Source organism: Grammomys surdaster, unplaced genomic scaffold, assembly GCF_004785775.1.
Source record: "Grammomys surdaster isolate TR1022 unplaced genomic scaffold, NIH_TR_1.0 139, whole genome shotgun sequence".
NCBI lineage: Eukaryota > Metazoa > Chordata > Mammalia > Rodentia > Muridae > Grammomys > Grammomys surdaster.
This window is the reverse complement of record NW_021604597.1, coordinates 7,813,880-7,837,182: the sequence shown is the minus strand read 5'-3', so window position 1 is coordinate 7,837,182 and position 23,303 is coordinate 7,813,880. Positions and strand designations below refer to the sequence as shown.

General features: G+C 41.4%; 1 protein-coding gene across 1 annotated transcript in view; it reads left to right on the top strand.

Annotated features, from left to right (window-relative positions):
• The first annotated feature begins 1,630 nt into the window (after positions 1-1,630).
• Positions 1,631-23,303, top strand: part of Ankub1 (ankyrin repeat and ubiquitin domain containing 1) — a 28,976-nt gene continuing 7,303 nt past the window's right edge. The window contains exons 1-5 of the mRNA XM_028763681.1: positions 1,631-1,720; positions 3,649-3,792; positions 14,020-14,236; positions 18,218-18,332; positions 21,061-21,993. Coding sequence (XP_028619514.1) covers positions 1,631-1,720; positions 3,649-3,792; positions 14,020-14,236; positions 18,218-18,332; positions 21,061-21,993 — 1,499 coding nt within the window. The remainder of the gene's footprint in view (positions 1,721-3,648; positions 3,793-14,019; positions 14,237-18,217; positions 18,333-21,060; positions 21,994-23,303) is intronic.

Here is a 23,303-nt window from a genome sequence, read left to right as displayed (position 1 = left end):
CACAAGCAGACGATACACAGAGTATCTAAATTTGAAGTCTCCATTGGGTCCCTCCTCTGGGAAATAGGGGAATCCAACAGAAGAGAGAGAGGAAAGATTTTATGAGTCAAAGCGGATGGAGGACAGCAGGAGAACATGGCCTACCAAATCAACTAAGCAGGGCCCACATGGCCTCACAGAGACTGAAGTGGCCAACAAGAGGCCTGCAGGGAGCTGCACCAGGTCCTCTGTGTCTATGTTACGGCTGTTAGCTTTGTGGCTTTGTGGGACTCCTAACAGTGGGAGTGGGTGTATCTCTTACTCTCTTGTATGCTCTTCTGACTCTTTTCCTCCTATTAAGTTACCTTGTGCACCCTTGATATGAGAGCTTTTGTCTTGTCTTATTGTGTTTTATTTTTTCCTGTTTAGCTGTTGTCTCTTGGAGATATGGTGGTGGTGGTGGTGGTGGTGGTGGTGGTGGTGGTGGTGGTGGTGGTGGTTCTGAAGGGAAATGGAGGGGGAGTGGACCTGGAGGTCTATTGGAGAAGATGGGAAGGAGCTGGGAAGGGTGGAGGGAGGGGAAATTGTGGTTGGGATGTATTGTATGAGAGAAGACTCTATTTTCAGTTAAGAAAGGAAGAAAGAGCCGGGCAGTGGTGGCACATGCCTTTAATCCCAGCACTTGGGAGGCAGAGGCAGAGGCAGGCAGATTTCTGAGTTCTAGGCCAGCCTGGTCTACAAAGTGAGTTCCAGGACAGCCAGGGCTACACAGAGAAAAACCCTGTCTGGAAAAAAAAAGAAAACCAAAAAAAATGAGGGGGGGGAGAGAGAGAGGAAGGAAGGAAAGAAAGGAAGGAAGGAAGAAAGAAAGGAAGGAAGAAGAAAGAACTCCCACTGATGCCAAGAGGGGTAGAAAGAGATCACAACAGCAAATTGTCCTTAGTAGCACAAAGACTAAAAGAAATATCAATTATATTGTGTTGCTATGCAGCAAATTTTATTATGCAAGGATGGGAAGGGAAAGGCCACTTTCGTTCCCCTGGTACAAATGGGTATTGTTCTGTAAACTCATGGCAGGATTGGACACACTGCCAGAGAACAAGTACACAAAGTTGTTATGGAAACTAGAATGCTTCCATGCAGACATTTACAGAGAATTTTCAGGACCACATCATTAAACAGAATCAAGTTCCTTTGCTTTGCTGTACACCCGTGCACCCTAATGAAGCCTGGATTCTGATGAATTCTTTGACCAGCTTTTCTTGAGTGATAAATTCAAAAGTCAGGAGATGGCAATTACAACACCAAGTGTTACTTATGTGTTGGATCTTTGCTCTACATGTCAGAAGCCTGCTCACACTTGCCTCTGCCATTGTCAGGTGAACTGGTTTCTGTAATCTGAGAACCAGGTGGCTATCGTGATTGTGTTGAGAGAAACATTTCCTCCAACAGGGCCACCATCTAGGCTGTCCCATACTGGGATACCAACCTTGGATGTGTCTCTTTATGGTCTTTTAAGTCACTGTGGAGAATAGACAATGACAGCTGCCTCTGGCCATCAATTTTGTCCTCAATTGTGAATTGGAAAATTTTTCCAGCTATCTTTAAAAACGGGTTTTGCTTGACTTGTTTTTGAGACGATAACTGCACAATGAGGATTTTCATAGCTTTTGAAGGATCTTTTGAAGCGTTCGATGTTGAAGCACAGACATCGGTGGGAGCCATCAAGCAAATGGTAAAGGTATGTGTTTGCTCAAGGGTCACTAAGAGGTATTTGGGTTTAATTGTGCCTTACAGTTGAAGATCTACAGATGATAGACATATGACTGGGTACATTTTTCACACAAGGAACAAAGAGGTTTTAGAAAATACTACTATTTGTTTGCATACTAGGTTGATAAGAATGGTATATTTGGGGATCTTAGATAAGAAAACAAACTGAGGCAGTAAATTCTTGATGGAGGGTGGGGGAGCAGTTGTTAAGTTTCACTTCTCTTTAGTGAATTCATGGGTTGTGCCTGGACCAGATAGCTTACTGCAATATTCATAAAAAGACAAAAAAGTAACACTAACTTTAGCACCTACAAAGTGTCCCAGTCGTCTGACAAATGCTTTGTTTGGCAAGCAAACAGATAAGAAGAAGGATTTTGGAGACACAGAAGATATCAGTGAACCTGTGGGCATCGATTTTATTTGGTATTCAGAGAAGACTCAGGGAGGGCATCAGATCACACTGCCAGAATAAGAAGCAGTCATGAAATATTTAATTTAGATGTGGTCATTCTCATTTATTAAGAAATATATCTTTTTTTTTGCTTTGTTTTATTTTGTTAAGATGAGGTCTCACAAAAAAAAATAAAAATTATAAAAATAAAAAATAAAAACAATTTAAAAAAGAAAAAAGAAAACATAGATGAGGTCTTACTATATAGCTCTGAAGGTAGACCAGGCTTGCCTTAAACTCACAGTGCCTGCCTCTGCCTCTTAAGTGCTGGGATTAACGGCATGTGTCGCCATGCCCAGCTTTATTGAGTATTTCCTGAGGATTGTTAGCATTTGGTAGATTATTGCAATCTAGATCTCACACAGGAGATAATACCCAATATGTGTCATGGATCTATGTGGAAGAATGATAAAGTCTCTCAGAATGTTGTTAAATGCATAAAATATGAAAGATAAAAATAGAACCTCATAAAATACACACATACACAGAGAGAGACAGAGACAGAGAGACAGAGAAGAGAAAGAGAGAGAGAACCATGGAGGGCAGGGTGATGTACGCTTATAATCTTAGCACTGTGGACTCTAAAGCAGGAGGGATGAGAGATTGGGGCCAGCCTGGGCTACAGAGTAAGAGATTCTCTCAAAGAAATCAAGAAAAAAGTGAATTGGATTTAAATATAATCTTCAAATAATAAAAATCAAGTTTATAATACAACGATATGAGGTTTTATTAACATTAGCTAACAGGTTCTAACAATGCACTTAACAACTAGTATACTTTCAAATTAGTGATAAGTATACATGATATCCTGAAATATCTGTAACAGTCATAACATAAAATGCAAGTAAATGTAATTTACAATTAGCAACAAAGACATAGCTACAGATAGTGACTTAATTAAACAAAATTAAATAGGGGAAATCTCAATTTCACTTAGAGTTAACAAAAATAAAGCTGTAGGATAGAATATACTGCTTACAGATGACCTGAGTTTGTGAATTGGAGAGACAGTTTAGTGGTTAAGCAATGGCTGTTCTTTCAGAGGACCTGAGTTCAATTCCCAATACTCACATGAGAGCTGTAATTCCAGTTTCAGGCTCTCCAATGCCCATTTCTAGCCTCTCCAAGTTCCAAGCACACATGTGGTAGACAGACAAACATGCAAGCAAAGCACTCACACACATAAAATGCAAATAATACATTTTAAAAATGAAAGTGAAGTGCTTTTCTTTATCTAAAATCTATTTATAAGCTAATGGGAACAGTAGAACCATAGTTAAGAACCCTATCCAGTCTTCCTTCCCTTGGTTCTAAAGCAATTATAAATACCATCTGGGAAGGGAGGGAAGAAGGGAGGAAGAGAGGGGAGGAGAGAAAAGACAGAGGGAGCACTGTCTGCTAATGAAGAGACAGGCTGTTTTCATGAGATGTCGTTGCTCTTTAAGGATTATTTCCACATTCCTCTTTCTGAAGACAAACAAGCCAGGTGGTACCTTGAGCTGATGTACGCTGGAGCTTCCCTGAGGAACAGCTGGAGTCTGTCGGATGTTGGAATATCTTTCTGTTCAACTCTCAAATGCTTTGTTAAGGTATGATAAAATAATGTTTGTCCAAGATATCTCTCTCATTTGGAGGGAAGTTGTAAATGGTTCAGCTAAGTAATTTCATAACTTAGAAAAGCTTTTCATAGGCTGGTGTGATTGATGCATACCTATAATCCCAGCACTTGTGAGGCAGAGACAGGACTATTGTAAGTTTGAGGGCAACTTAGGTAATATAGCAAGATCCTACCAAAAAGAATATAATAAAGAGGGCTTTTTTTTAATTTTTAGATTTACTTATTTTACTCTATGTGTGTGAGCACAGAAAAGGATGTTGGTGCCCGAGTTACAGGTGATTGTAAGACACTGGATGTGGGTTCTGAGAATCAAACTCAGGTCATCATCTGTAAGCAGTGAATTCTATTAACCTCTGAGCCATCTTTTCAGCCCCCTAAAGATTTATTTTTAATTATATGTATGCGTGTACATGTGTATGAGTGCAATTACCAGCAGAGGCCAGGACCATTGGATTCCCTAAGATCTGGAGTTAGAGACAGTTGTCAACTGCCTTGCATGAACACTGAGAACCTAACCTAGGCCATCTACAGGAGTAGTACACATTCTTAACCACTGCACCATCTCACCAGCCTTCCTTGTCTTGTGGTCCCTCCAGTGTACACATGGTCTTATGCAGGCTTCATGCCTGTAAAGGGCAGTAAGATACAAATGCACTATTCCCCCATCCCCTGCCCTTCCATCTCTCTTTCTTGCCTCATTCCTTGCCATCTGCCCCATCCCATCACCACAGGACTCACCATAGACCAGAAAGTCTAAGGGTTGGTTCTTAAATATCTGTACAGAATGGAGCGGTCACTTCCTGGGTCATAAGGATTAGGAGCAGTGGTGTGATGAGGAGGAAATTCTAAGTAATAATAAGAATGATGAGGAAGCATCTGTACTGGCTCGTTTTATGTTAACTTGACACAAGGTAAAATTATCTGGAAAGAGGGATCCTCAAATGAGAACATTACCCTATCAGACTAGCTTGTGGGCAAGCCTGCGGGGCATGCTTTTGATTGATAATTGGTGTAGGAGGACCCATCCCACAGGAGGTAGTATCACACTTGGGTTGGTTATACAAGAACAGAGACTATTGGATTATATCCTGCAGTGATGGACTGTGATGTCAAAGGATAAGCTGAAATAAACTCTTTACCCTGCAAGTTGCCTTTGGTCATTGTGCTTATCACAACAATAAAACCCCTAAAACACTGTCTATATCCAAGTCATACTAAGTGGCCATCTAAAGCAAGGAATAGACTTTAGTGGCAAAATAGTTTCTTTGAGAGAATCGAGACAGAGCATGGTCATCATTGGGATGCTGATCAACACAGGGTTTCATTAGAAACTCACACTTTACGGGAAGTTTACAGATTTTATTCTTCTTCATTCTGTGACTGGAGTCACACCTAGAGTTTGTTATCACAAACTTTAAGAAGGAAAATGGTATCTTTAATCTGAAGAAAAAGAATTGCTTAACTGTTGGTTTTTATTTCAATTAGATGGTTAAACAGGCTAGTCCTAAAATCCACAGTATTTACTATATGTATATGATAGCATCTGAAAATAAACTTACAATAATAAAAACTCTCCACTGAAAAAGGATCCCATGCCCTAAAGAATCCAGACATGCATTTGATCTGTCTCAGGTAACCAGAGGCTGCTTTGCAAACACATTATTGCTTTATTGAATAGCTGTATACATACAAATGTAAGTAATGTCCTGTTCTGTAACATTTAATCATGTTGCTGTGTGCAAGTTAGTTCTGCCTTCTGAGAATCTAGGAAAGCCTTTTAACTTACCTTAGCATAAGTAAGAAATATGACAAAAGCCAGAAACTCTTGCTGAATTCAAAGCTTATCAAATAAGTAGTTTTTTCATTTAAAACACGTACAAGTAGGGAGGCAGAGGCAAGTGGCTCTCTATAAGTTCAAGGCCAGCCTGGTATATAGAGCAAGTTTCAGGACAGCCAGGACTACACAAAGAAACCCTGTCTTGACAAAGAAAAACAAAACAAACAAACAAACAAACACACAAAACCACAAAACAAAAAAAAGTACAAGTAGATATATGTCATGAAATTAAACCCAGGTCAGTCTTTCTTTCTTTCTCTCTTTCTCTCTTTCTTTCTTTCTTTCTTTCTTTCTTTCTTTCTTTCTTTCTTTCTTTCTTTCTTTCTTTCTTTCTCTCTCTCTCTTTCTCTCTCTCTCTCTCTCTCTCTCTCCTTCCTTCCTTCCTTCCTTCCTTCCCTCCTCCTCCTCCTCCTCCTTCTTCTTTTTCTTCTCTCTCTCTCTCTCTCTCTCTCTCTCTCTTTCTCTCTTTTTTCTTTCTGTTTTTTTTTTTTTTGGTTTTTCGAGACAATGTTTCTCTGTGTAGTCCTGGCTATCCTGGAACTCACTCTGTAGACCAGGATGGCCCCAAACTCAGAAATCTACCTGCCTCTGCCTCCCAAGTGCTGGGATTAAATGCGTGCGCCACCATTGCCTGGCATTTTTTTAAAAGGATTTATTTATTTTATGTATATAAGTACACTGTAGCTGTCTTCAGACACTCCAGAAGAGGGCATCAGATCCCATTACAGATAGTTGTGAGCCACCATGTGGTTGCTAAGAATTGAACTCAGGACCTCTGGAAAAGCAGCCAGTGCTCTTAACCACTGAGCCATCTCTCCAGCCCCAGGTAGTTGTTTCTTATTGTGCTTACATTTTTGCATAGTTCATGAAGTACTGTTTATGTGATAAGAGATCTTATGTAAATGTTTAGGTGATGTACTGTTAAATATATTTAGAAATAGTCTATTTCCCAGTATTCGTGCACATGAAAGCACTGAGAACCAAGTACGGAAGTTAATAAGAAGGTATATGACGACTGTTCAGACTTCACTGCAGGATGCTGAAAGCTTTCAGGGCCTGGATTCCCTCCTTCTCTAACCCCAAGGCAACATGCTTCTCGGAATTCTTGGATTTTTCTCTTTCTATAACACTGTCCTCAGTTCCAAGCAGCAGAAACAAACCACAGAAAATGGTTTGTTTCAAGACAGAAAAGAAATCTGTTCAAAGCCTATTAGTTAGTTGTCAATCTTTTGAGGAAGAACAGACAGTCAGGTTCTGCAATTACATAGCAGAAAATGGTGTCTAAATCTGGCCATAGAACTAGTTCTGAGAGCCCACCCTGGGCTTTGAACATTTTTTATTTTTAAATATTTATTTTTGTTTTTATTTTTGTGTATGAGTGTCTGGGTGCCCTGAAAAAAAGAAAAGGGCACTAGATCCCCTAGTGCTGCAGTTCTAGGTGTTTATGAGCTGCCATGTGGGTGCTGGGAACTGAACCAGGTTCTTTGCAAGAGCAGCCAGTGCTCTTAACAGCTGAGCATGGGCACAGTCGTCACTCCCTCCTTACAGCAGGCACTGGACAGGCTGGCAGCCTTGTGACCAGGCCAGGATGCTTTTGAACCACCATCACTAGACCTTGGAGTTATACAGGACACCCATAAAAGCATTTAACTGAAAGCTACAGTATATATGCAGAGGACCTGTTGCAGTCCTCTGTAGGTCCTGCAATGCTGTTTCACTCTCTGTAAGCTCTGCTCAGTTGGTTTAGAGAGCCTTGTTCTTCTGGTGTCCTCTGTCCCCTCTGTCTCCACCATTCCCTATAGCTCCTCTTCTGTGGGGTTCTTTGAACTCTCTGGGAGAATTTGATGGTAATGTCTCATTTAGAGCTCGCTCTCTCTCTCTCTCTCTCTCTCTCTCTGTGTGTGTGTGTGTGTGTGTGTGTGTGTGTGTGTGTGTGTGTGTGTGTGTGATGTCTGGCTATAGATCTCTGTATTTGTTCCTGTCTTTTGCAGGAGGAAGCCTTTCTGATGCAGACTGAATAAGGGACCTATCTAGGAATGTAGCAGCATATCATTAGGAGTCATTTTATTGTTATTTGTTCTAGGCTAGTAGTATTTGATTTCAACCCTAGATTTCTGAATTATCTAGACTCTGGTTCTTAGTTACCCTAACAGTGCCAGGTATGCACTCTATTGAGTGGAATGCTAAGTCAAATCAGAAATTGGTTGGTTACTCCCACAGTGTGTGCTGCCATGACCTTGCATGTTTTGAAGGCAGTCAGACTGTAGATCCATGATTTTGTGCTTGACTTGATGTTTACTTTTCTCTCTTGCTAGCCTGTAGAGTACCTTTCTGTGTCATAGACACAGAGCCAGAACAAAGTTACATAAATAATTGAGCTTACCCAACTTCCAAGTACACCTTTTTCTGGACAGCTGCTGTCCAAAAAAAGGAAGTTTGTTTGATTTCTCAAGTGGACTTGAGTCCATTTAACAAAACCAGACATCACTTTGTTCACTCTGGAACAGGCAGGGCAGGTTGCTGCTTCTTTGGTTTCTGCAAATTTTTTGAGGCAGAGTGATAGCAGAATTCAGATCCACATCAACCTCCATTTGTGTCATTTGTTTTTAATAAAATGTTTTCCATCTCATTGCTAATGTACACATATTATTTTAGTGTGTTTACATCTACTTTTTGAAGACAAAGAAAAGAATTTTCATCTTGAAATAGAATACATTTGTTTGGACTGAAGAGTTGGACGTTTGAGTTTGTCCTTCACCATAGTGTACTGGTTTGTTTGTGGTTTTGTTTCCAAAGGGAAAAATCTAATCTTTTTGTTGTTAGTGATTTCCTATTCATTTATTTACTTATTTGTTTGTTTGAAACCCTGGGTGTTGGGGATTGATACCAGAGCCTCTTCCATACCAGGCAACCAAAGTCTTTATTACTAAATTTCATTCCAAGTGAATTATTTGTTTTTTAAATTTCCATAAAAGAGGAAAAAATAAATCATGGTTGGATACATACAAGATTAGATTTTTCCAGAGGTGTTCATTGTTTTTTGGTGCCTGTTGTTTGAAGAGGTTAAAAGACCTGCTGCTGTTCAGTGTGTAGTTGTTCACTGTCTCTTGTAAGAAGAAGTTATATGTATCATACTTTAAAAAAACTTTTTATTTATTTATTCTTTGTGAATCTCACATCTTGTACCCAATCCCACTCATCTCCTCCCCTCTCATATCCATCCTCCACCCTTGCATTCTCTGCCTCAAAAGAAAACAAAACAATAACAAAACAAACAAAAAACATCTCAAGTATGTCAGAATGTGTCACACAGTATATACTTTTGTCCAAACATCTTTACTTGCAAATATTTATTTCAGTGAGCCATTGATCTATTTCAAGGTCTCTGACTTCTGCTACGCTACCAATACTGGATCCTCATTGGATAGCCTGTTGTTGCCCTATGTCATGGAGATTCTGTAGTTTTGGATTTGCAGGGCTGGCCCTTTCATGCAGTCCAGCAAGTGCATGAGGGTAAATGTTGGAGTGGGCCAACTCAAAGCCCTGGATCTGGGACTGGGTAGTAGCTGAATTGGTTACATAGCTACACAATCAGGGCAAGTTTCTAGCACTGCCTCTGCTAGTTCATCCAAGTGCCACAGCTGGCAAGGGGTGGGGCCAGCTCTCGTGCTCTCAAGCCCTCATGACCAGCACCCTCATGACCTGCAGGTGGTGAGGGGCAGGAGAGGAGGAGAGCATCCCTCCCATCCTCTGTTCCCCTGAGTGCTACAGCCATCTGGGGGTTGAGGGGGCAGCTCTCCTGAGTGCCGCAGCTGGTGAGGGGCTAGGCCCACTCTGGAAATCAAGTTGGCCTCAGGTAGCAGGACGGACTTGGAATGTTTGCATGGCCTTTGATGGTGACATGGGCCATGGACATCAACACAAACCCCTGCTGTTGCAAGGCCATGGACTACAACTTGGCTCTCAGAGGTAGCCAAGCTCAGGTGGCAGCTCAGGCTATTCACGCCAGGCTGTTTCTCACCTCCCTCGTGTCTCCAGTTCTTCCTCTCTTCATAGTGCTCAAACCATTCCACTTCTCTTTTCTCCCATCTCTCCAGCACATACTTCCCCTTGTGCATTGTAGTGGCACCCATGGCTGGCAGGCCACACAGTAGTGGGTACCTTCTGCCTGCCCATGCCAGCTGCCACATGGTAGCAGGTGATCCTCTGGAAAACCTAATCTTATATGTTTCCAACCATGATTTATTTATGGTTTTGTTTATCTAAAAGCATCTATCTCAGGGTTTTCATTGCTGTGAAAAGACACCATGACCATGACAACTCTTATAAAGGACAACATTTAATTGGGGTTGGCTTACAGTTTCAGAGGTTCAGCCCATTATCATCATGGCAGGAAGCATGGTAGCATGCAGACAGACATGGTGCTAGAGAAGGAGCTGGGAGTTCTACATCTTGACCAGAAAGGCAGCCAGTCAGAAGAAAACTTTCTTTTCTGCACTGGGTAGAACTTGAGCATAGGACCTCAGGGCCAACCCCCACAGTGACACACATCCTCCAACAAGGCCACACCTACTCCAATATTGCCACACCTCCTCATGGTGTTACTCCCTGGGCCAAGCATATTCAAACCACCACAGCATCTGGCATACTTGAGCATGACTTATCAGCCTTAGTTCGGAATGCTTGAGGAGGAATATCATGTATGGAGACAGAAAGATGCCTTCGATTACAGATGCTCTCTCTTTAAAAAAAAATTATGTATTTGAGTGTGTGTGCACATGTGAGTACACACATACATACATGCTATAGTGTGCACGTGGAGGTCAATAGACAACTGAAGGGAGTTGGTTTTCTCCTTCCATCATGTGTGTCCCAGGTATTAAACTCAGATCATTAGAGTTGGTGGTGTTTCTATCCACGGACCCATTCTGTTGGCCCATAAATTTCTTATCTTAAAGAGAAATGCCTATTTTATGATGCTTCCTATTGTACCATTAGGTTAACAGGTACTATTAGTTGGCATCTGCAGGGATGGCAGGCTATTTCTGCTACTACAAGAGGCAAAAAGGTAGTTTGGTTCAACATGACTAAGTAGCCAGTATTGGTTGAAACTTCAGGAGTCTGAACCTGAGTAGTTTAATGAATGTTTTTCTGGTGATAAATAACTCAATCTCATGTGTACAATAAAAAGGCATAGCTCCATTAAAACTCTTTGTAAAAATACATGTGATACCCTCTATAAACATGGATTCTTTAAATCGACTACATGTGACACCTTCCATAGAGATAGGTTCTATAGATTGGCAAGCTTGTGATAAGGACCTAGGGGGAGGACTCAGTGTGGTCTCAGCCATGCAGATAGCACAAAGGTCACCAGGCTACTAACTACAACTATTCAAAACCTTTTGGGTGAAAAACAGATTGTACATCCCTCCCTTTGACGGAACAATCCTGTGTGTTTAACATTCTTGGTTCTCCTACTGCTTATCTGGGAGCACAAGGACTGCTGTGCCTCCCAAGGCATCTAGATGCTCCTTTTTCCATACAACCAAGGGCAGAACTCTATTCTGCCACTACACCTCATTACAGTCCAAACTCCTAAGTCAACACAAAGTTTATGAGATAGTGGACGTATGCTTACAATAGCACAATGAAAACTATTTTCTCCCTGCATTAAAAATGAAATGAGCCTGGAATAAAAACTATGATACAAAGTTCAAGTACCTCCCCCCCCCACCCACCCCAGAAAGGAGCAGACTTGAAGGCGTTTCCAGAGACTTAGGAATCTACTTTCATAGGTAGCAATTTTTCTAGTCACTTTTGATTTTCATCTAAAGCTGTCAGCTATTTTTCTGTCATCCCCCTCTTGTTATTACTTGCTGCAGAGTTTCCTATATGTATGCACGGACTAGAGACCTTTTTTCTTTATAATCTTAGGATAATTAATATCCTGGCCTGCTTTTAATCTTACTCATCTAATGTTATTGTGTCGTAGTTTGCTGTTGAGATCAACTCAGTTAACTGGGTAAGATCAACTTAAGCCTCTACAATTTTGTTTACATGTTGTTATCTGTTTATTTGCATTTCGGTTGTCATTTGTTTGAATTTATTGATAAATACAAATTAGAGAGTGCTAAAGGGAAATTGGGAGATTCTAAAGAAATAATAGACTGGTGTCTTGTAAATTATATTTTTTCTTTCTCTTCCACTATATTTAAAAAAAAAATGTATATGGGGTGAGAGAGATGTCTCAGCAGTTAAAAGCACTGGCTGCTTTTCCAGAGGTCCTGAGTTTGGTTCCCAGTAAATAAAAATGCCAGCAGCCAATAGCTGGGGAAGAAAGACAGAGGTGGGATTTTAGGATTTCCTGGGCTTGGGACCAGGAGGAAGAAGGAGGAGATCCACCATGCAGGATTCATCCCCAGAGCCTGCCGTGGAGTAGAGAAGCAAGAAGAGTGGCCCAGAAAACATGACCCAGAGGGCTGACTAGTCAGAGCTAAGACCAGCCAAGATGGAACATAGGAGTTAGTAAGCAGTAACCCAGAATTACTGGTGAGAGGTAGAGTCTAGCAGCATGGAGGTTAGGAAGTTGCTCAGCTATTGTGCTGCTTAAGGCATATTATAAAAACTGAAGTGTGTGTGTGTGTGTGTGTGTGTGTGTGTGTGTGTGTGTGTGTGTGTGTGGTGTGTGTTTCATTCAAAAACCATTTGAGGTGAGAAGTAATTCAGGCATACAAACACCACCACCACCCCACCACATATGTGTGGGGTCCACAGAGACTAGAAAAAGCCATCAGAGACCCCACGCTGGATTTACAAGTATTTGTGAACTACCTGATGTGTTGACATGTGTGCTGCGAACTGAACTTGGGTCCTCTGGAAAAGCAACAAGTGTTCTTCAACACTTTTCCAATTCCTCTCCACTGCCTTTTACTTACATTGTATAGTAATTTCTGTCTGACTAGAAATATTTCTGTTATAAATTTGGCAGATACTTACCTGAGGGAGCCAAGGGGAAACATGAATATTCTTACAGAGTGAGAGTATTACAACCTATGCTCAGAACACTTAGTCCACTGGGCACAGCTTGCTGGGCTGGCTTCGTGTGTAACAGAAGAAACCCTGAACTCGTTCAACTGGTTTGAGTCAATAAAATGCACCCTCAATCAAAATACTGGAAACTCATATTTCATCAACAACACTATTCCTCTAATAATTCCTGAAATGTGTATATTACATTATGACAGTGGTATTCGGGAAGAGGAATAGACCTAACATACTGCAAGTTTGGAGCAGGTTCCAGAAGGAACCAGAGAAGAATTTAGCTTTAGGTTGTCTTTTGTCTTTTGAGACAGTTATATAGAAAACTTTCTATGTGGATGAGGCTGGTGTTGAACTCCTAATCCTCCTGCCTCTACCTCCCAACCTCTTAAGTCCTATAACTACAGGCAATATTTAGTAAGTGGCTGGGTTAGCTGAGATTGCCTGAAGGACTTGGAACCCAGGTATTCACTTCTAAGAAAGCCTCTGTGGTGGAGGCATTCTGGGGCAGTGCTTGCATGTGCTCCGCCAACAGCAGGCTACTGAAGAAAAATATTAACAGTCCTGCAACCACTGAAGGGGAAGTACAGCCAGTTTCACTTCTCTAGACTGCTGGCAAGGTACTCCTCTTTCCCCACCCCCTTCCTGGGCTTGGTTGGTGCAAGTGTTGCTGAGAGGATTAACATTACCCAAACTTAACATTTTTACTTCTGATGTCTCAATTCTACTTGGTTTTCTATTTGGACTCTAAAATAAGGGGAATAAATGAAACTTAAAAAACAAACAAGCTATATTAGGTAGTTCCATTTTACGATATTGGTATTTGGTATTCTGTGTTACAGCAATAGTAAATATAAGTGTCTTGTGTGTTCAATAAGAAGCAGACCACACAGTAGAACACACACAGTAAGAAAACTGTTTCTCATGTTCTCACTTGGATCCAACCTCCAGAGAGAACCTCAGAAAAAGGACTTTTTTTAATTGGCCAAAGGTTAAATAAAAGCCTCTCTTTTCGTTAAGCACAGAATAGTGGAGGAGTTTTCTCTGTACTGTTTCCTCTGTAAGCACATGATACAAGCAGGCAGCACTCTGTTTCTGTATCTGAATCTGTAGAGTAAACGACAGAGCCCTGAGTCTTCAACCCTTGGCTCAAAGCAGGGACTATGTTATGTCCTCAGGGCAAGGAGTGAAACAAAGCCACAGAAGAAAACTGGCTTTATCTTTCCCCTCTTTGCACACACTTCATGGGAGGTAGAAATGCTCAGAGTCTGTGTCCCTAACAAACTTCAGACAGTGAGTGTCTCCTCTTCTTTCCTGCAGAAAGAAGACAAGCCCACTTTTTATGTATTCAATGCTGTGACCCAGGAGATGATGCCAATAATGGAGAATATGTCTATCCTGGATAAAAAGGTGTCTGACCTGAGAATGCTGGTAACTCTGAGATGTGGCTTCCCTGTGAGTGTCTACTGTCTCCGGACACCAGCGGGGCTGGAGATGTATGACTGCAACACCCTCAAGGATTATCAGATCGATATCGGTACTGCTCGACACACTTCATTTCAGCTGCCACCTAGGAACAGGGCTCTTTTACACCAGGTTTTGCAGCTTTTCCAGAGGAAATAGAAACCTAAGTTTTTATATGCAGATCGTTAGGCTTATTTATTTACCCAAAAATAGCTAATATATTCTATGATTTAACTATCAGAAGTATAAAAAGATGTATAGTGATAACTCTCCCTGGCCTCCTGGCCCCCTAAACACTCCATCCCTCCCTACAGGATTGCTATCAAGATTTAAAATCACAAATTACATCACACCAGGTGGAGCTGTTGCAAATTGAAACCTCAGGAGGCACCCTGAGGGTGTAAATTATCAATACTTGACTCTTTCATCCTGGTCTGTAGAATAAGAAATAAAGGTCTCACAATTCTGCTTACTCTTCTATGTAATTTTAGCATTTTTATTTGTATGTGCATATGTATATGTGAATGTATGTATATGTATATACATATGTATGTATATGTACAGGTTCCTTTGGAGGCCAGAAGAGGGAATCAGGTTCCCTAGAGTTGAGGTTACACGTGGTTATGAGCTGCTCAGGCTGAGTGCTGGGAACAGATCTCCAGGTTCTTTGCGAGAGCAGCTCCTATGCTCTGAGCTGCCGAGCCATCACCAGCTCTGCTCTGCTAATTCTTTTTTTTTTTAAGATTTATTTATTTATTTATTTATTTATTTATTTATTTAATGTATATGAGTACACCATTGCTATCTTCAGACACACCAGAAGAGGACATCAAACCCCATTACAGATAGTTGTGAGCCACCAATGTGGTTGCTGGGAATTGAACTCAGGACCTCTGGAAGAGCAGTCGGTGCTCTTGACCACTGAGACATCTCTCCAGCCCTCTGCTAATTCTTAAAGCAATATATTTCAAATATCATCAGGCTAGGAGGACAAAACTCAAGGAACATCATCTTTGTCTTCTAAAGTACATTTCAAGCACATGCCGGAGTTCAGATGTTCTTCTTAATGCGGGTGGGAGCATTATAATACCATGTTCTGAAACTTGCTTTGTATAATCTCATTTTAAAATGTTGCCAACTACATTAAAACAACCTTTTTTAAACAACAGTGCTGTGCAGGATGAAATGCTGCCTTAGCTGACTGGAATTTGCCCAACAAAAAGACTCTTTCAGTACCATGCATTCAAGTCACATCTTCTGTGGCCAAATGTCAATAGGAAAAAGTACTGGATTTGTCTTACCTATGCTAGAAAATGACTCAGACCTTGAATTATCACAGAAAAGTGAAAGAGTCCTTGCTGAAGATGAAGCCACCTCAGAGTGTGAGGAGCCTATAACACTTGCTGCAAGGGATTTTGAGTTCTCCTAACAGACAGACAGAGCTCTGTACGCATGCTTAAGCCAAAGAGTTTCGCTTTCTGTAACTGCTAAATCTACATTTATTGACATTTCTCCACACTCTTACTTTGCTTAGCAGTCTACTTCCATGTTGTTTGGAACTGAGGATCTAAAACCTTTGATATCAATTATTGCCTCTATTTATGATCAGAGAAAGTGAAGGTGTAGAATTTGTCCCCAGAGTACTACTCTAGTTCTGAGTGCTTGCTGGAGGCTTACATGACCTGGACTGTAAGGCTCACTGTCATTTGTGCTTAAGCAGCTAATAATCCAATGCTTTAATTAAAGATCAAAAGATAGAACAATACTAGAATGCTTTAAGGAGGGCATTCGTTCACTCACTTCTTGGATTGTGACATTTTAAAGCTGGAAATAATTTGGAAATCACTTGGTCCAAATTCACTTTTCCCAGATTTAAAACAAAACAAAACAAAAAAACAGTTTCTAAATGTTTTATGATATGTTGAAGAATCCCTTAAAATATGCATTTGAACATGAGCGGGTGGGAGTGGGGAGTACTTGAGAGGGAGGATTTCAGTTACAAAGTCCAGAGTCCAGAAATCATAGGTAGATCTCCTGGGTACCTAGAGAACATAGGACATTGGAACAAAGGCTCAAAGAGAAGGATGGGGTTGGGGAGGTGACTTTGGCCTGCTTCTCACTATTCCCAAGGCATAACCAGCATTCCCTAGGTAGCCAGCCAGCCCACTAGCTTTAACTAGAGGAATCCTAGCCAGCTTGCTGCTCATTGGAGAATCTCTCCACCCTCTACTCAGTAACCACCCTTGCTGCTATCTGCGGGGAAACTCTGACTCATTCTCCAAACTCAGTGGAAAATAAAATTTTGGAAATACAATCACGTCCAGGTTGAAAAACCAAAGACTTGAGTTTCTCAGTGAGTCAGCACACATGTTACCTCATACAGAAATGTACAAAGCTACCTCTGCACAGGGCCCAGGGCATTTTCAGTAAAGTGGAAGAAATGAGCTATGGACATATCCACAGTTATAATCCAACAAACCAAGTTGGTGTGAGCTAATGGGATCACAAGGAGAAATTCAGGAGAATTAGGCTAGGGTGCACGGGAAGCAGAACTATGGATGGTCAGGGAGCAGGGATGAAAGGCGTTCTGGGTTTCCCAGATCCAACTACAGGATTGTGAACATACACTAATCCTAAGGAGAGGCTGAAAATGACAGACTAAACCAAAAGGATTTCTCTGACAACACAGCGAAGCACAGTCCAACGAGTTAACCATGACGGTACATGCCTATAATCCTAGCACTTACAAGACACAGACAAGAGGATCACCACAAATTCAAGGTCACTCTTGTCTGTGTGGCAAGTTCTAAGCTGGCCAGAGTTACATGGGGAGAAGTTGACTGTCTCCACCTCCAAAAGAAAGAAATATTAAATGGGAAGCTGAGGAGATGGATCAATTGACAAAGAGCTTGCCACACAAACAGGAGGACCCGGGTTTGATCCCCACTACCTACATAAAATCTAGGTGCAATGATGCATGCCTATAGCCCCAGATCTAGGGAACACAGATGGGAGGCTCTTTGGCACCTGTCTTAATAGATCTTGTCTCAAAAAATAAGATAAACAGTAGATTAAGAAAGAGTCTCAGCCGGGCGTTGGTGGCGCACGCCTTTAATCCCAGCCTTTAATCGCCTGCAGAGGCAGGCGGATTTCTGAGTTCCAGGCCAGCCTGGTCTACAGAGTGAGTTCCAGGACAGCCAGGGCTACACAGAGAAATCCTGTCTTTAAAACATATCTTATTTGTATTTATGTTTATGTGTGTTTTCAGGGTGTGTATGTGCCCACAGAAGCCAGAAGAGGGTATCGGATCCCTTGGAACTTGAGTTACAGGCGATTGTGAGCCACAGTGTGGGTGGTGGAAACCAGATTCAGGTTCTTTGCAAAAACAGTAAGAGCTCTGAATCACTGAGCCCCAAGATTAAATCTGATTTAAATCTGATGTAAATCTTTATATCAAAGTAAATAAGATTTTAAGTCTTAATGTCAGAATCTTTTATGTCAGAGGATAACTTGCAGGAGTCAGCGTTCTCCTTCCACCATGCAGCTCCTGGGATCAAACCCAGGCAAGCGTGCTTGCCATCAAGTACCTTTGCTTACTGAGCTACCTCGCTGTCTCCTAAAACAAATCCTTTATGATTGGTTATAAGTAAATGTCTGCTGTGTATACTAATATACCTACTCACCCAAAACTGCATGCAATTTATTGGGCAAAAGGGACTTGCTAATGAAAAGTGTTCAAGAAGTCCTGGTTTGGATATGCGCATAAAAAAATGAGAAGAATGAGAAACTACTCATAAGTGTGGGATATTTTCTCATGAAAATCCCCAGCATTTAGGCATTATACGCACTCACTGAAAAGAGGGAAAAGCCAAAGTCCATGAATATTAACGGGCTTTCCCCAGGCCTAACCAGAATTATCTTTTCTGCTTCCTGATACAAAAGTATCATCTCACTATGCTTCTTGTTGTGTTTGGAGGAAGGTAACATTAAAATTTAATGCATTGCTGAACCACAGTGAGAGACTGGACCGTAAACTGTCTTTCTTGATCCACAGGCACAACACTTCGTTTGGATGTCTGGGATGGATGGAAAGAATTTCTCATGGGATGTCTTCTTGGGCAAAAACCTAAAGTCCAACGCTACTTATCAAAAGAAGGACCAGTCCTCAAGTACGGACGCTAAAGCAGGCGTTAGATGGATTTAAGTCACTTTGTTCTAAGCCTCCATTTGACCATGAACCTGAATTCTCTGTATAGCCATGGTCCTGGTACAAACCAATTTCACTTACACAATTCAATAAGATAATCCAATAAGATATCATCATCATCATTATTATCATTATTATTATTGAGATATTTGATAACTCAAGATAACAAGAGTGTCTCTAGTACTGGTAATGGGTTGCAATCCAGGCAGATTTTCCTCTGGAGCACTAATTAAAACTGTGACAAGTTTAGTTTGCATAACATACTTGGTTAGTTGGTTAGTTGGTTGGTTGGTTGGTTGGTTGGTTAGTTTTTCAAGATAGGGTTTCTCTGTATAGTCCTGGCTGTCCTGGAACTTGCTCTGTAGATCAGCTGGTCTCCAACTCAGAAATCTGCCTGCCTCTGCCTCCCAAGTGCTGGGATTAAAGGCGTGCACCACCATCACCTAGCACATATACTTAAAATAACACTTTAAAAATCCTTATCTTCAGAGTAAATATCTTGCCATTCACATTTAATTATTTTATTAAGCAGCAATATTTCTTTAAAAAAAAAAAAAAAAGAAATCTGCCAAGCGATAGGCCAAAAACAGTGGCCACTTCTTCCCAAGCCCACATATATCTTATTAGCTAAATTTAATTGTTAAAACCATGTAACTCCAAATACAACTGTTGAATTTACGTTGTGTTATAACTGTAATTGCTTTTTAATTGAAAAAAAAAGCAAAGGTTTAACAACAGACATTGTTACAAAACCATAAGCTGCTATTCGATTTTAAATGTTTGGTTGTATTTGAGCTTTGAAATGACAATGAATCTAGCTTCTCCTTTGGAGGCCTTATTAAGAACTGAGTTGGTGCCAGGCAGCGGTGGCACACGCCTTTAATACCAGCACTTGGGAGGCAGAGGCAGGTGGATTTCTGAGTTTGAGGCCAGCCTGGTCTACAGAGTAAGTTCCAGGACAGCCAGGGCTACACAGAGAAACCCTGTCTCGAAAAAAAACAAAAACAAAAACAAAAACAAAACTGAGTTAGCTGCTTGTCATTACCTCTACCCAGCCCCTTTGCACACAGTGGCCATAGTTAAACACCAAACAGCATGCCGAGCTGCTTTCTCTTTGAGTTCCCTGGCATGAGACTCACTCGGCTTGAATGAATGTGTTTGCTGAGAATCAGGTAAAACGCTCTCCTCTCAATGGAGCAAAAGTACGTCTTTTTTGCTTTTTGTGAAGGATAATGTGTGTCTAGGGTTGTGGATCGTGGCTAGCTTGGAGAAGCTGCTGGGCATTAATTTTATTGTGTTACTACAACCAGCTGCTACCCAAGTCTCGGTTGACTTGTTTGTGATATGGCGTTTTAGAACAGTGCCCTCTAGTGGGCAATTTAACCACGCTTTGCTAGAGAGTAGACACCAGCAGTAGCTCCAAAGGCTCCATAAAGTAAACACAGGAGGCAGAGTTCATTCAACCGTGAAATACACAAAATCTTCCACCAATTTCTGTTTAGGGATTGTTGTAATTCTGTTTCATAGTCTAAATCCGAACAAATAGTTACTTTTAATACTGTGTTATTGAGTGCACTGCCCAAGATCAAACACTGTACTGTGTCTATAGCCTTTATAAATACCGTGATTCTACCGGGTGGGAACTCTTCACTTTGTTTTACAGGTAAGGAAACAGATTTCAAAGATATATATAGTCATACTTGCTTTTTATTCCTCTCTACCTAATCAGCACATATTTATTGAGCACTTACTGTGTACTGTACTGTGAATTCCTAAGAATTCATCAGTAAGAAAAAATGGTTGTTGTATTCTGTAAGCTTACAATACAGAAGCTTTCTAGGGATTAAATGAGTCAATAATTGTAAGTATGCTTGGCCCACAGTAAACAGGCTATAAAGTCAAGCTTCGTTGCTATTATTATTCAGTATGAGAGAGACTATGACAGGGCACATTGCAGATGGCACATCCAGAACTATGTGCAAAGACTGGGAGCAAGACAATACCTTCAAGGAACTGAGTGACCCATGAGGAAAGGAGGCAGTCGGTAGGCAGAGGCTGGAAGTCTGAGATCTCTTCATGGAGAAGTATGAAGGAATTTTGACTTACTTAAGTTTTGAGAAGACATTGGGAGTTGGGAGGGACAAGACTGATCTTCTTTAAAAAGTATAGCTCAAGCTGGGTGCAAACCCTCTACCTGCTATCCCAACACTCGAGAAGGTAGAGCCAGGATCGGGGTCTCAAAACTAGTGTGGACTATAGGAGACCCTGCCTCAAAAAAATGTGACTGATTGCTGTGTGTGTGTGTGTGTTTGTGTGTGTGTGTGTGTGTTGTACATTCGTGTGGTGGATATGCATGTGAATGTGAGCTCATACATGAGAACTTGACGTAGATGTCAAGTGTCCTCTATCACTCTCCACCGTAGTCTCCTGAGACAGGGTCTCTCTCTGACCCTCCAGCCAGGCCAGTGGGCAGCAAGTCCTAGCAATTGTGCCTCTACCCTCACAGCGCGGCTTTACAGGTTCACTTGAAGCACTGTACCCACTGCACCAATATCCCAAACCCTCTAAACTCTGCTTAACGGTTAGCGTAAGGAATGAGCATTGCAAGGAATATTTTTATCTAGCGTAACTGCTTTTGTCGTCTCGCTGACTTACCAACCCTTTGTGCCAAACTTGTTCCACTCATTCAGGTACCAGAAAAGGGTAGCCCTGTACATCGCTGCTTTTCATGGACACACTGAGCTCACTGAATGGGCTCTGAAGCAGGGGGTGCAGCCCCATGAAGCAGTTGGTGTTCACCCTTATCGAGCATGGTGCCATGAAGCCCTTCACACAGATGTCTCTAACTGCCCTATTCATGCAGCTGCAGAAGCTGGCCAGCTGTTAATTCTGAAGGCCTTTGTCAACTGCAGTGTCCTGTGCCTGGAATGTAAGAACGCAGCGGGACAATCTCCCCTGGCCATTGCATCGAAACACCAGCATAAAGACTGTATGTTGTATTTACTTAGTAAAATGTGGTCCACAGTTTCTTTTCTAAAACTTTCAGTCCCAATGAGGATTTATATTAAAATAAAGCAGTGGATTCTCCGCGCTCAGCGTCGTAGGTGCCGTAGAAGCCAGTTTGGCAGAGCAAGGATCTCTGGGGCAAAAGTTGGAGACACTGTGATGGTGGATGGTTTCACCAAGCCCAAAATGACCTCCAAGAGCTGGTACAAGGCTGAAGACAAGAGCTGGCAAAGCTCCCAGGGTAAACTACCACCCTGCGAGAAACAATCAAGCAGGAAACCTGTCAGTTCTTTACCAATGTCACAGCAGGACACCAGAAAACAAATCTCCACATTCCCATCCTTAGTAGATGCAAAGAACTTTCCAGAAGTGGAAAGTCTTCAACAAGAAAAACAGAAAAAAATCTCTGCCCTACCTGGAAAAGAGAAGCACGTCAAAAACCCCTATCTCCCCCAGGTCCCCCTCCCTCCAGTTTCAAGAGTGGATTATGCACACCCTCTGTTCCACTGCAGTCCACCCAGGGCTGACTGTTTGCTAAAGTCCCTCTTCACATCTTTCTCAGAGCACAGTGGAAGGACTCCACGAGAGAATGCCATCTACTGCTTAGCTGTGGCAAGGTAATGTTTTCTCTTTAAATATACAAGGTAATGTTTTCTCTTTAAATATACAAGGTAATGTTTTCTCTTTAAATATACAAGGTAATATTTTCTCTTTAAATATACAAATCCTAAACGAGGCAGGTCCAGGACAGAGAAATGTTCATGAAGCCCTACTATGGTATACTGAGTAATACAAATTGTTTTAAAATGTCAATACTTCATTAGCATCATGGACTTTGTTTCACAGAGCCTAGAGGCTCTTGCCGGTAGTCACTTGGGAGTCAGAGGCAGGGGTAGTTCAAGCCTGGGATTCATAAGAGTCTGTCTCAGAAAACACAGTAACAACAACAATAGGATCTCATCTCAGCCTTAGATCTAAAAACAAAAAATCTCAACTGGTGCTATCACCCAGTCCATGTGTCTATCTTTACTCCAAAAGATCTCAGGAAGGGACACAGGACACGGAAACTTGAAATGGGGGGTGGAGGGGGAGTCATCAAAACTGACCCCAAAGACAGAACAGCCATGAAAGTAGAAGGGGGAAAAAAGAACAAATTAATAACAAATTGAACAATAAAAACTTAAGAAGGCTTACAAGACAAGATTTACAGGAGAGAGGACTCTGTCCTCAGTAAGATGGTAAGATTGGCATTGGAATTTAAAGTGATGGGCTATCACAGTTGGGGGACACACACTTGTATCAAGTGGGCTTTCTTGAACAGTCACTACTATAACTTAAAACTGAAAGGTTTCCATTAAATCATTTATGCTGTATTTTACTTGTGAGGCACAGCTGGGTACCTAGGCTAGAGAATTAGAGATATATGATTGACCTTTTCCCTTGCTCGGGAGTAGGAGAAAGAAATTTAAAACAAGGCTTTTCTTTCTGGTCTGGTTTTGTTTTCCCGCCTAACTTGCAGCCACCTAGTGGTGAGAGTAATTTAGGCTGTAAAATTCAAGATTAAAGATCCAACTTTTTATATGTCAATCAATTTTTTTTTTTTTTTTTTTTTTTTTTGGTTTTTCAAGACAGGGTTTCTCTGTATAGTCCTGGCTGTCCTGGAACTCACTCTGTAAACCAGGCTGGCCTCGAACTCAGAAATCCGCCTGCCTCTGCCTCCCAAGTGCTGGGATTAAAGGCATGCGCCACCATCGCCCGGCCAAAAATTTTTTAAGGATAAAAAAACTCCAACATATTTCAGTGTTGTGTATCATGCCTATGGTCCTAGCCTCTTTTTAACTGAATCCAATTAAAAGACTATTCCTTTTCTATACTTTGTCTGCATTTGCTAAACTATGTTCTAATGAAGAGACAGTTCAGTGGAAAG